Source organism: Aplidium turbinatum, chromosome 3 (genome assembly GCF_918807975.1).
Source record: "Aplidium turbinatum chromosome 3, kaAplTurb1.1, whole genome shotgun sequence".
In the NCBI taxonomy this organism is placed as follows: Eukaryota; Metazoa; Chordata; class Ascidiacea; order Aplousobranchia; family Polyclinidae; genus Aplidium; species Aplidium turbinatum.
This window is the reverse complement of record NC_137474.1, coordinates 31627072-31639478: the sequence shown is the minus strand read 5'-3', so window position 1 is coordinate 31639478 and position 12407 is coordinate 31627072. Positions and strand designations below refer to the sequence as shown.

The following is a 12407-nucleotide window of genomic DNA, read 5'->3' as shown; positions in this document are numbered from 1 at the left end:
GACTACAATACCTAATCTGAAAAGTTAATACATGTAACTAGCGAATTGACAACACAACTAAAGTGAAAAAGAGCACATAATTGTAAACCTGATTGAAAAAAAAACCCCAGAAAATAGCGTAATATTTTCAAAAATCAAAACAATTTAAAGGATAAAAAACTTGGTTTATAACTTTAACTATGGTTACTGTATGTTGTTTGATAATACCTCAATCAAAAACAAAAAAAATCACGAACACCTGTTACTCCAACAACTTTGCCTAAAGATAAAAATAGTATATATGCATTTTGATTCAAACAACTGACAGTGAAGGAGCTATTTTAAATCATTTGACCTTCCTGGGGTGGTAAGATGGATTGCTTAATGAAAATGAAACAAGAAAATGATGTATGTCATAGTAGTTTGATATTTTAAAACCAACAAAGAATGAGAAAAACAATAGCCGCACCCATTGCTTTTTGCACAGATTTTCTAATCATATTCACGACTGAGAAAAAGAAAATTTTGACACTTTAAACCCTGATTAACGTAAAGTCAGTAGAGGATCCGCGTAAAGCAGATACAAAAGCATCCAATTTAGTGAAAAAAATTGAATGCAGTAATATTGACGACCTTTTGACGACCGTTCAATACCCAAAATCGCGATCTGCAACAAAAGAATTTCAATTTGGACTTTGTCATAAACATTGAATTTTCACCCAACATTTTCTCTTTCTGTTTGAACTACATGTACTTTAAAAGGTCGTCAATATTACTGCATTCAATTTTTTTTCACTAAATTAGATGCTTTTGTATCTGCTTTACGCGGATCCTCTATTGACTTTACGTTAATCAGGGTTTAAAGTGTCAAAATTCTCTTTTTTTCATTTATTTTAGAAGTATCTCGCATCCTTTTGTATGGATCATTCTACAGGAGGCCGGCTTGACTGGTCACAGGCCGTATGTCAGCTTGACTGACCCCTGTTTGTTGTTAGAATTTGAATACTTTGCCTGAATGTTTAATATTTTCGTGCTTTTTATTGTTGCAACTGTCGGTTGTATGACCTAATAACCCTCATACCTTGCATAGAAATCGTCATTATTACTGCTCGCAGACTAATTTGTTGCTTAGCAACCACATAACATTTTTAGTCATTTTTCTAAAGTGAACTGCTGTAAATTTTACTGATACTATGAGCTAACAAGTTGTACTGAAAAGGGTTCAATACCCGCAATCGCGATCTGCAACAAAAGAAATTCAATTTGGACTTTGTCATGAACATTGAATTTCCACCCAACATTTTCTATTTCTGTTTGAACTACAGGTACTTTAAAAGGTCGTCAACATTACTGCATTCAATTTTTTTCAGTAAATTATATTCACGAATAGTTGAAAGGTTTGTTATGGAGATTTTCGCTTCTTGTCAATTTAACATCGCATCAACATCTAAGTTCTGTAACCTAGTGGAAAGTGTGAATACATTGCTTCACTGCTATCCAAAACTATCCAAGTTAAGGACACTGTAAAAGTAATTTTTTTCGTACACCGTTCTTATTACGTAACATTCTATGAAAGTTGCAGTTAGGGGTGTTCAATTTCGATTCGATTAAGGTGATATTCGAAATTTGTTTTTCGTATCGGACATATTCGAAATTATAGCCGCCCTTTCGGCTGAACGCGGTTAAAAGTAACTCGAGTGGCGCGAAATCTGTCTTGTCACATTTTGCAAGCGAAAAAAGACTTCGACGCATGCGCATCGTCGATAACGTAACTATCACACGCTCTCGCGGGTCCAACGGCCAGTCCTGCACCAGGGATGCCAGGTTGGCATTTTTAATGCCAAATTTCACAAATTTCTCTCAAGAATGAAGATAGCTAGGTTGTGCAATAGCAGAAAGTGTAAGCTGAGCTTTGTCGCAGTTTTATCCATTTTTTACCGAATCTATAGGTGCCTAAGCCATGGGGGCAGGGCCGTAGCCAGACCGCAGAGCAAGGGGGTTAACTTTTTTTTAGAGGGGGTCGAAAAAATTTCAATGGGCAAAATCATTATAATTGTAGCTGTTGCTCGAGAATGTTGAGATTTTGCCAAGAGGGGGGGGCGAAATTTTTTTCAGGGGGGCGAGGCCCCCTGGCCCCCGGCTGGCTACGGGCCAGCGTGGGGGCCAGGCCCCCACGCATATTTCTGTGTGGGGGCAACTTTTTATGCTGTATTGATACATAAAACAATAGATGAACTAGCGATCGGCAGCAGGAAAACACTTTTTGAATGCAAACCGCAACAGCTTCGCGATAAATAATCACTAGAACGAGTTGCGATGCTACAATCCAACAACAGACAACAAAATCTGTCATTTTTACATTGATTTAATGTCTGCAGACGTTGAATCAATGTAAAAATGACTGATTTTGCTGCCTGGGACATAGCAAAAATCTACCATTTCGTGTCGATTCAATGTCATCAGATGTTGAATACACCCAAAAACAACATAATTTGCTACGTAGACGGAGTGTGCGTTTAGCTTTATGCACTTGAAAACATACTCGATGTCGCTTTCGAGTCGAAACCTCTGCAGTGAAATGTCGCGGCAATGAATCGCTTGCTGTGAAAATGAACTTGAAGTGTTTGGGAACCCAGCGACCTCGGCTTCAGCGGAGCGATCGTTTTCAAAAGCTGGCCTGACCGTCACGAAGCTGAGATCCCGACTGATGGGTGACCATGTCGCTTGTGTTCTTACACACCAACATGGGCCTGGAGCTGTAGACGTTATTTTGTGTTCTTTTTTCGCAAATTTTCATCGCTTTTTTTTCGCGTTTTCTAGCGAATTTTCATGTCGTTTCTTTCAATAAAATCACATTTTGCAGTGTGGTGAATAGTTGTGATATTCGAAATCGAAATTCGGAAATAAATTGAATTTCGAATATTCAAATAATCGAAATTGAACACCCCTAGTTGCAGTCAATCTTTAAACAATGATGTTGGTTGGCTAGATCAGTGATTTGCAACTGGTGTTCCGTGAAAGATTGTCAGTTGCTCCGCAAGAAATTCATTAGTTTAAATTACAATAGCTTCCCGTTTGTCTTTCTGCAATTTCTGCCCAAATATTAACTTTGTGCTCATCCAAACAGGCCCAGATATTGCATTGACAAAACTACAAATGAATCAATACTGTTGCTGTGTTGTTTACTTCATTGCATCATTATGAAATTTAAGTTGGTTTTCCGCAAGAATTTTTTAATGTTTAAAGTGTTCCGTGGCTCAAAAAAGGTTGAAAAACTCTGGGCTAAATAATAGGCTAATAGATGTTGTTAATACAGGCAACTGGTCACACAAAAAAAAATTTACAAAATAAAACACGAGAAAACACAGTAAAAAATACTTGAAAGGTGAAAGCGATACCATACCCACCACCAACGGCAATATTCAGTCTTCATAGTTTACAGTTACTTGGGTACGTTAATGCATAACTATTTTTAAAGTGATTGGCGTTTTTGGATGAGAAATCGATTAAGCAAATGTTGAAAATGTCAAAGTCGCAATATTTATACTTGTGACCCAAAACCATTCAACATCTTTTCATTTATACATAGTTTTTTCGATTGAATTCTCACACATTACGAGTATCTTTGCTTCAAGACAATCAAACTACTGCAATAACCACTGCTGCATTAAAAACGAGTGGTGCAAGCCTTGACGAATTTTAAATCTCAATATCAATCACAAGAAGAGAATCGGTTTAAGGTGCCACTTAAGCCTACCTCATGTTCTGAGCATGGATGAAAGTGTGCAAGATTCAATAATACCAAGAATAAGAGCTGGTTGGAAAAACTTCAAGAAAGTGTCGGGGGTTCTGTGTGAAGAAATGCTCTTGCAGAAAATGAAAGGCAAAGTGTATAAAACATATTATACGTAAAAAGTGCGATGTGTTAGCATCAGAGCATAAAGATTTAAACAGGATGGAATCAACAGAAATGAGAACGCTTTGAATAATGTGTAAAAAAAACCCGGACAAATAGAATTAGAAATAAAAGAATCGAGAGATGATACAAGTAGAAAGCATCAGTGAGTTTCTTAGAAGCCTCCATTTGCGATGGTATGGGCATGTGGAACGTATGTCTGATGACAAGGTTTCAGTAATGGAAAAGAAGATTTCAGTCCAGGAAAAGAAAATTAGAATACCAAAAAAGATATGGCTAGAGTTGGTGAGACAATATTAGTGCAAAGGCCCTAGACCAGTGGTTCTTAACCAGGGGGGCGCGACCCCTCAGGAGGGCGTGAAGCATCTTTCAGGGGGGGCGCGAGCTCTACAACAATTTCAATTTTTTTTTAATTACTTTAATGTCCTAGAACCTAAGCTGTTCGTCATATTTTGCATTTTATCTTATTTTATATCGTATTCAGTAATTCTTGCTTTATTAGTTAGACCAGAACTTTACAAAACTATTTTGCGCTGAACTCCTTCAGTTTTTTCAAATTTTCTCGACGCTGTTTCATTTTCACTTTTTTCCTCAAATTGAGTTTTTACAGTTTTATTTACTTATTGCTCGATCACTTTACTTAATATTATCGGTAGGCTACTAATGGCCTATTTTATTTACCTAATGCTCGATTGTATTTTTACACTTTCATTTAATGCTCGATCACCTTATCAGGTCACATGAGTGCTTAGCTCAGTGGCCTAACCCAGTGGTCTCCAACCTGTGGGTCGCGACTCCAAGTGGGGTCGCCTTAACTTTTCCTGGGGTCACCACAACTCATTCAATTTGTTACCGTTTCAATTCATTGCCGAAAAAAAGACCGATACTTTTTTGTTCTATAGTTCGCAACCTTTGCCTGTGTTTTGGAGTACAGCTTGCTACCTCGTGTCACAAATAAACCATTGTGGTGCAATAATCAAAAACGGAATAGTTGCGACAAGTTGGACAGACAGAGCAAAAGCATTCGCGATGCCAATTTAGACTAACTTTTTATTATTCAAGGTGACTCCAGAACGAGCGAATAGTTATTTATGCAGGTATAGTGTGCAAACATTTCATCGGCTGTTTACGTTTACCAGTCAATGAAATAGAAAATAATAGGCTACGGCGCTACGCGTTAACTTTTATGATTCCGGTAGTTATTAGTTCATAGTGAGAAACACTGGCGTCTGGCAATGTACCACAATAATGTGATGCAGTGTTGAATACTGTTAGGACGAGGATGGGGAGTCTTGAGATGAGTTTTAAGTTATTTTTTATAAAATAAGCAAGCTTAAATTTAAACAAGTTTTTATTGTGTTGCAGTGTTTGTAATTAGCTAGCTATAATCTTTACGTGCAGGAGATTTTGTTCATATTTAATTGAAATGCCTGGAAAGAAAAGAAAGTATCTTGATGAATACATCAAATTTGGCTTTGTATCCATGCAAAAAGGTGACATAGAAGTCCCTCAATGTGTAATATGTTACAAGACTCTTAGTAATGATGGAATGCGCCCTAGTCGCTTGGAACGGCATTTGAAATCATCACACCCTGCTCTAGCCAATAAACCTAAAGAATTCTTTGAAACAAAAAGTCATTACTTAAAGAAAGCTAAATTGGACAGTAGTGGGGCATTTCAGCAACAAAATTCGAATATTGTTGAGGCTTCTTACGAGATTGCCATGCTAATTGCAAAGAGTAAGAAAAATCATAGCATCGGGGAATCCCTCATAAAACCAAGTATACTTGTAGCAGCAGAACTAATATTGGGCAAAGATAAAGCAAACCAGCTTTCTCAAATTTCACTATCAAACGATACAGTCAAAGGGAGGATCGATGAACTGTCTCAGGACATCAAAGATCAAAACCTCGACCAAATAAAAGAATCTCCTTTTTTTGCTATCCAGTGTGACGAAACAACTGACATTGGTGATTGTTCTCAGTTGTTGCTGTATGCTCGTTTCATGTCGGGCAACATCGTGAAAAAGGAAATGCTATTCTGCCACCCCATGGAAAGTCGTACAACTTCAGCAGATATTTTTAATATTGTGTCAAAGTTCTTTGAAGAAAACCAGCTATCAAGGGAATCACTGGTAGGGGTGTGCACAGATGGAGCTCCAGCTATGCTTGGTCTGCGGTCTGGCTTTGTGAAAAGAGTAAAAGAAAAAAATCCATCTGTTGTTGGTACTCATTGCATAATTCATCGTGAAGCCTTAGCATCCAGAACTATGCCTCCTGAAATGAATGATGTCCTGAACTTAGCTATCGAGGTGGTCAACTTTATAAAAGCCGGAGCTCTTAACAGCCGTCTTTTTAAGCTACTGTGTAAGGATATGCAGTCCGATCATAAAGCCTTGCTTTTCCACACGAATGTTCGATGGTTGTCCAAAGGTAACATGCTGAAAAGGCTTCATGAATTACAAGAAGAAGTCGCAATATTTTTAGACTCATGACAGAAGGCGGAACTTTTAGCCAAGGTTCAGTCCGAAGGCTTTCAAGTAGCACTAGCGTACCTCGTGGACATATTCGAAGCATTGAATACTCTCAACCTCAAGCTTCAAGGGAAAAATATCAACATCATTAAGCATCATGACATCATTCGAAGTTTCATAGCCAAACTCGACCTCTGGAAGAGTCGAATTGAACAAGGAAATCTAGCGAGCTTCAGTAACTTGGATTCTGCTCTCAAAGATGGTAACTTTGAGTCTGAGTTGAAGAAACACATAGAAACCCACCTTAATGAATTGAAAGCGGAGTTCATCAAATACTTTCCAGATCTGGATGAGAAGCGTGAAACCTGGAGGTTCATCAGAAACCCGTTTCAATGCAAAGTGGTTGATCTTTTCGAAGAAGGACAAGAGGAGTTTCTTGAGATGAAGTTCAACTCCACAGCTAAAGAAGATTTCAAAGAACTGGAACTTGAGATGTTCTGGGCCAATTACCTTCCTGTTTACCCTCTTATCGCAACTCGGGCTCTTCGAATTCCAACAATGTTTGGATCCACGTATCTTTGTGAAGCTGCATTTTCTGCTCTTGTTGCTATCAAGACCAAGTACAGAAACAGGCTGAGAGTTGAAGGAGACTTACGTTGTTCAATCTCTGGAGTTAAACCTCGCATTAAAAATCTAGTCACTACGAAGCAGTGTCAAGTATCTCACTGATGTGTACAATACAGACAAAAATGTAATTTTTTTGGTATGATACTTATTTAAAATCTAGGGGGGCGCGAGGCACATGCCCATTATTGAAGGGGGGCTTGATAGAAAAAAGGTTAAGAACCACTGCCCTAGACAGAACCAACCTCAACAACAGTAAAACATGGCAAAAGGGATGAAAAAACTGACAGACCCTTGCTAGCAGGAACAAACGCCAGACATCATCTACTGAAGAAGAACAATCAACAAAAGGATGATAATGATTCAAAGTAGTACCAGAGCCATTTTTTTTTATAAAACAAGAAATTTTATGAGGAGTTTCTAATGCCACCTCTGAGATTTTTATGATTTCACACATGTCAAAGAAAATGTATATGGCAACAGAATAATTTTTTTTATCAAAATCGGAACTGCATTTCTCGAGATGTCACTCATTGAAAATTTGTGCTTTTCAATTGTCACACATGAGCGATTTCATTGTTTTTTTCATTGTTTTTTTCGATTTCATCTACCATTTTGGGGGTCAAGGAATTCAAAAATATTGTCTCTGAAATGATTGCAACTAAGAAAATATCAAAAACTTTGAATTTGAAGTTTTTAAAGTAGTCTACCACCAGAAGGTGCCCCAAGAATGGTGAATAGTAAATTTTTTTTTTTTTAATTTATTCTTTATTGATGTGCTATTCCAGTAAACATAAGGAAAACTAGGTCTCAGCTTGTTTTCACGTGCCCGAAGCCTGATTGAGTACAGGGTATAATTTGAACTCAATTAGTGCAACACTGAAACATACGCCTTTGTTTTGTGTGCTGACAACATACTTCCAAGTTAAATAATTTTCAATTTTCAGCTGTGAGTATAGACAAGCAAAAAGTCAACAATTAAAGTTATTTGCATGAACAGCTAATACACTTAAATATACTGGTAATGCACATCTTTAACCTACTTTGAGTCTCACTCAGCCTAGTTAACAATGTAGTCAACAAGCTGTTAGATTGTAACTTTGTAACTAGAAAGACTTATAAGATAGCCTATATCTATCTGACTTTCTTGGCATTAACATTAATATGCTTCAAATAGAGAATGCACCTTTGGTAAGCAATGATTAATTATGAGTTAAGCAGAGCTGCAAAACTTGAAAAGCAGATAATAAAAAGTTCATTCTAGAAAATGCATTGAAAACGATTAATGATTGTCAATGTCTGAGCACTTGGATTCCAGCAAATAGGAGTTTATTATTAAACTGAGAGAGGCTGAAAAACTACAGAAAGAGTGTACACTAACTAAGCAATTATTAATGAAAAACATATTTGCAGATTATTTGTAATATTAATTTAAGATTACAGTTACAAGTTAAATTGTTAAGATCAAACAACAAGTGTTATTCTAGAAATATTATGAAAAAATGGTGGAATGTGGAAAATAAGATAGATGAGGACGAGGTAGAAAATGAAGTGATGCTAGTGAAGGAGTAGTCAGAAGAAGATCAGGAGCTACTATGGTGGAGGTCAGGTGTGGACAGAGCTGATGATGAGCTGTGATTTGTGAACATCATGAAATGTGGCTGTTAAAAAAATTTTCTCTGATAAATTTTAAAAGATGCTGCAACATTTTTGAGACACATGGAGTGATGCATGTCATGGAGTGATGCATCTTCAAAACCTCTTCCTCAAAGTAGACAAACAATTGGGCTTGAATTGGCAAAAATACTGAGTAGTTTTGGAAACTTAAATGTTATCACAGGACAAAAGTTTTGCAGCCGCTGTTTTACCAAAGCAGGAAACATGGTACTTAATTTCGATAGTAGCATTTTTGAAAATGAGCCGAGTGCATCTCCAATCACAAAAGAACTTCAAAGTGCAGTTTTTTATGCAGAAAAGTAAGAATCCACAGTATACTTAAATGGCAGTTTTGCAGTATAAAATGAACCTCCACTGGTACCATTGCACAAAAAACTCAAGCATCAAACGCTACAAGAATGTTCACAAAAATGCAAGAGAAAACTAACGTTACAATTTACTGTAGTGTATGGCTTGAATCCTAATGAGCTAAAGACGGCAAACTACCAAGACCTTGAACTACGAGACAAAGTTAAATAACTATGGTACATAATGACAGCAGAGGCATTCCATTATAATTCAACAAATTTTAGAAAGAAATGTAACCACTAGGTTTCAAAAGATGTTGGTTTTGATATATTTTGTTGTTTTCAAAATTTGAACTAGGGCAAAAAAAATTTTGAAAATTGGACAAGTAGTTTTTGAGATATCGCGTTTTGAAATTTTGTTGATGTCACTAGGTGGTGCTGTTGATGTTCCCAATGTTTTTTGATTTTAGGGTTATATTTGAGGTAGAAAGTTGGTTGAAGTGTCTATTCCACCATTTTTCATAATGCAAAATTCAAAAACGGTCTCAATTTTAGTCTAAAAGCATTAGCTAAGGAGTTATGGGGCATTTTAAAAAATTGGGGGACCAAATGCCAACCCTCAAATTGTCATGTGGGTAACCAGATATCCCGAAAAAAAATTCTGTTCTTGAAAGTTTCTTGCATATACTTCATGATAGTATAATATTTTTTTAAGGTACTTTTGTCCTTTTTGCACAATGCAACCTTATATCAAAGATCTATTAACGCAATATTTGAATGATGCTTGCTTATGATGTCACAATAACAAATTACAGATTTCCCCAAAAAACTTTTTTTCATTGTGAAAATTGCCCGTGAGAACAAAATTTGACTGCAATTTTGAAACAAGGGCTGGTTTTCCTGAGCAATTTTCACAATGAAAAAAGTTTTTTGGGAAAATCCGTAATTTGTTATTGTGACATCATAAGCATGCATCATTCAAATATTGCATTAATAGATCATATAACTTCTCATGCAAGTCTTTGATAAAAGGTTGCATTATGCAAAAAGGACAAAAGTCTCATAAATAAACAGTATATTATCATGAAGTATACGCAAGAAACTTTAAAGAACAAAAAAAAATTTTGGGATATCTTGTTACCCACATGGAAATTTGGGGGTTGGCATTTGGTCTCCCAATTTTTTTTAAATGCCACAGAACTCCTTAGCTAATTCTTGTAGACTAAAATTGACATCATTTTTGAATTCTGCATTATGAAAAATGATGGAAGAGACACTTCAACCGACTTTCTACCTCAAATATAACCCTAAAATCAAAAAACATTGGGAACGTCAACAGCGCCACCTAGTTACAGCCACAAAACTTCAAAAACGCGATATCTCGAAAACCGCTTGTCCGATTTTCAAAAAATTTTTTTTGTCGAGATGCATTGTTCACATACTATGACATATGCTTTAATCATCAAAATTGAAGACTTAGTGGATTTGTTGAATTATAATGGAATGCCTCAGCATGGATTTAAACAGTCTCATGGCAAAATTAAAGATTAAATTTCGGAATACAAAAAACTTTTCTGACAAATTACAAATTCTGACCTTAATTCCTCAGTCTTAGTCTGCTGAAAAAGCATCAACTTATTTTTGTTGCTCCACGTACTCAATCTACAAAGCTAGATACAGGCCTCGAAATTTGTACTTTTTTCCGGCGGTCAAGCCTGTCCTACCGGACTGACCATTTCAGCGGACATTTAATATCTCAACCGGACATATTTTTTGCGTGTAGATTTTGCACAAAATTACACTACAGTATTGTGTAGTAGTGTTTGTAGAAGAAGATTTTCTACAACAGAATAACTCTGCAATGGTTGATGGCTTAATTAACCGACCCTGAAGTATACTGGAGCAGATTGCTTGCAAATAAATCAGTGCGTTAATGACAGTCGTGTAATGACACAAGCAATAAACACAATTGAAAACAACAATTCAAATTTCCTTATTACAAAAGCAACTACGATCACTTATTCTGTGGTTTTCGCGTTATAGAATCGTTGTGCCAAGCGATTACTGCCAGCGTGGGGTCGTAAATCTCTAGCTCAGGACCGTTCAGACAAATGCGCATTAGTGACTCAATAGTGTTAGCCCTCAATAGTGTTAGTGTTAACTAACCAACACAATATTAGAGTTAGTCTAACACCCTCCCTTCTGTACAGAAATTCTATTTCTATCAGTATCAGCGTGAATAAGGTCGCCACATTCGCCTAAACACGTGCAGAATCCAGCTGAGACTTGCTTCTCTGTGACGTTTCTTTTTAACAAACGGTCAATGTAACGCAATAAACCTCATTGTTAAAATTAAAATACATATCCTGCCGAAAAGTTCAAACAACTTTATTTCAAGGCAACATTACAAGGCGTTGAAGTGATGTAAAAATGGCTACTTTTGCCATCAACTCGTTAACCACGCCAGTCTAATGTGATCTTTAAAGCAATTGCCTGTAACCTACTATTATTGTTTCAGCTCCGTATTTGTTCGCGTTAAACAAACGATTGTAACAATTCAAATTTAAAATATATTTTTGCTGCATTAGCTCTACTTTTGTCAAGAATTTTGCGGCGGTCATTTATGACCGACCAACGAGTCGGCTTCGGCAGACATTTGAGGTCATTCCGGAGGTCATGTCCGCCATGACCGCCGGAATTTCGAGGCCTGAGATAGATAATATATATATTGAAAAAGAAGAAGGATTTATGGGTTGGCATGATCGAAAACAAAGAATTGGTACTCTTGCTGAAATAAAACAAAAAAATTTGGATTTCTTTGAAAATAATGAAACATCTCATATGTTACTTCATGTTACATATGTTTGTCTTTCATGCCTAATGAAACATCTCATTAGGCATGAAAGACAAAGTAAGCATACAAAAAAATGTTTATCATCAAAAACGGTTGTTACTGGAGTCAGGCTGGGAACTTTACAATATCTTTAGTGAGCAAAATCCAACACTGAAAATTACTTTTTCTAAACTTTGGTCTTTAAAATCAAGAAAGTTAGGACAACACACTTATGTCTTGATTTACAGTTTATGCTAGTTTGTAACCTGAATTGTACTTTAGAAATACAGTAAGTGCGTATTTGCAGTTCACAACATATTAAATTGAGTAGTTATTTTATGAGGTAGTTATCCGCTCAAGAAGTTTTTTTGCTGTGAAAATAAAGCTTGAACACAATAAAGAGGTCAATTTTACAAGCAACATACCGTACATAAAAATGTTAATTTGGATTTAAGAAAATGTTTCTTCTTAAATAATGATTGAAGCATGGAACAAGCTACCTAGTGAATTTGTTGTGGTACTACTGTGGCACAACTTAAGCATCATTTGATGATACTAAGCACTAAGCAGTGCAAGTAAATGTGTCTGAAATTAATTGATATAGAAAGTATTCAGTTG

The 12407-nt window shown here is 36.3% G+C and overlaps 1 protein-coding gene across 1 annotated transcript; it reads left to right on the top strand.

Moving 5' to 3' along the window:
- Nucleotides 1-5321: 5321 nt before the first annotated feature.
- LOC145766709 (zinc finger BED domain-containing protein 5-like) lies at nt 5322-7097 on the top strand. The gene is made up of 2 exons (XM_082578417.1): nt 5322-6327; nt 6409-7097. Exons 1-2 carry the CDS (start codon nt 5322-5324, stop codon nt 7095-7097), a joined length of 1695 nt encoding a protein of 564 aa, XP_082434543.1.
- The last annotated feature ends 5310 nt before the right edge of the window (nt 7098-12407 follow it).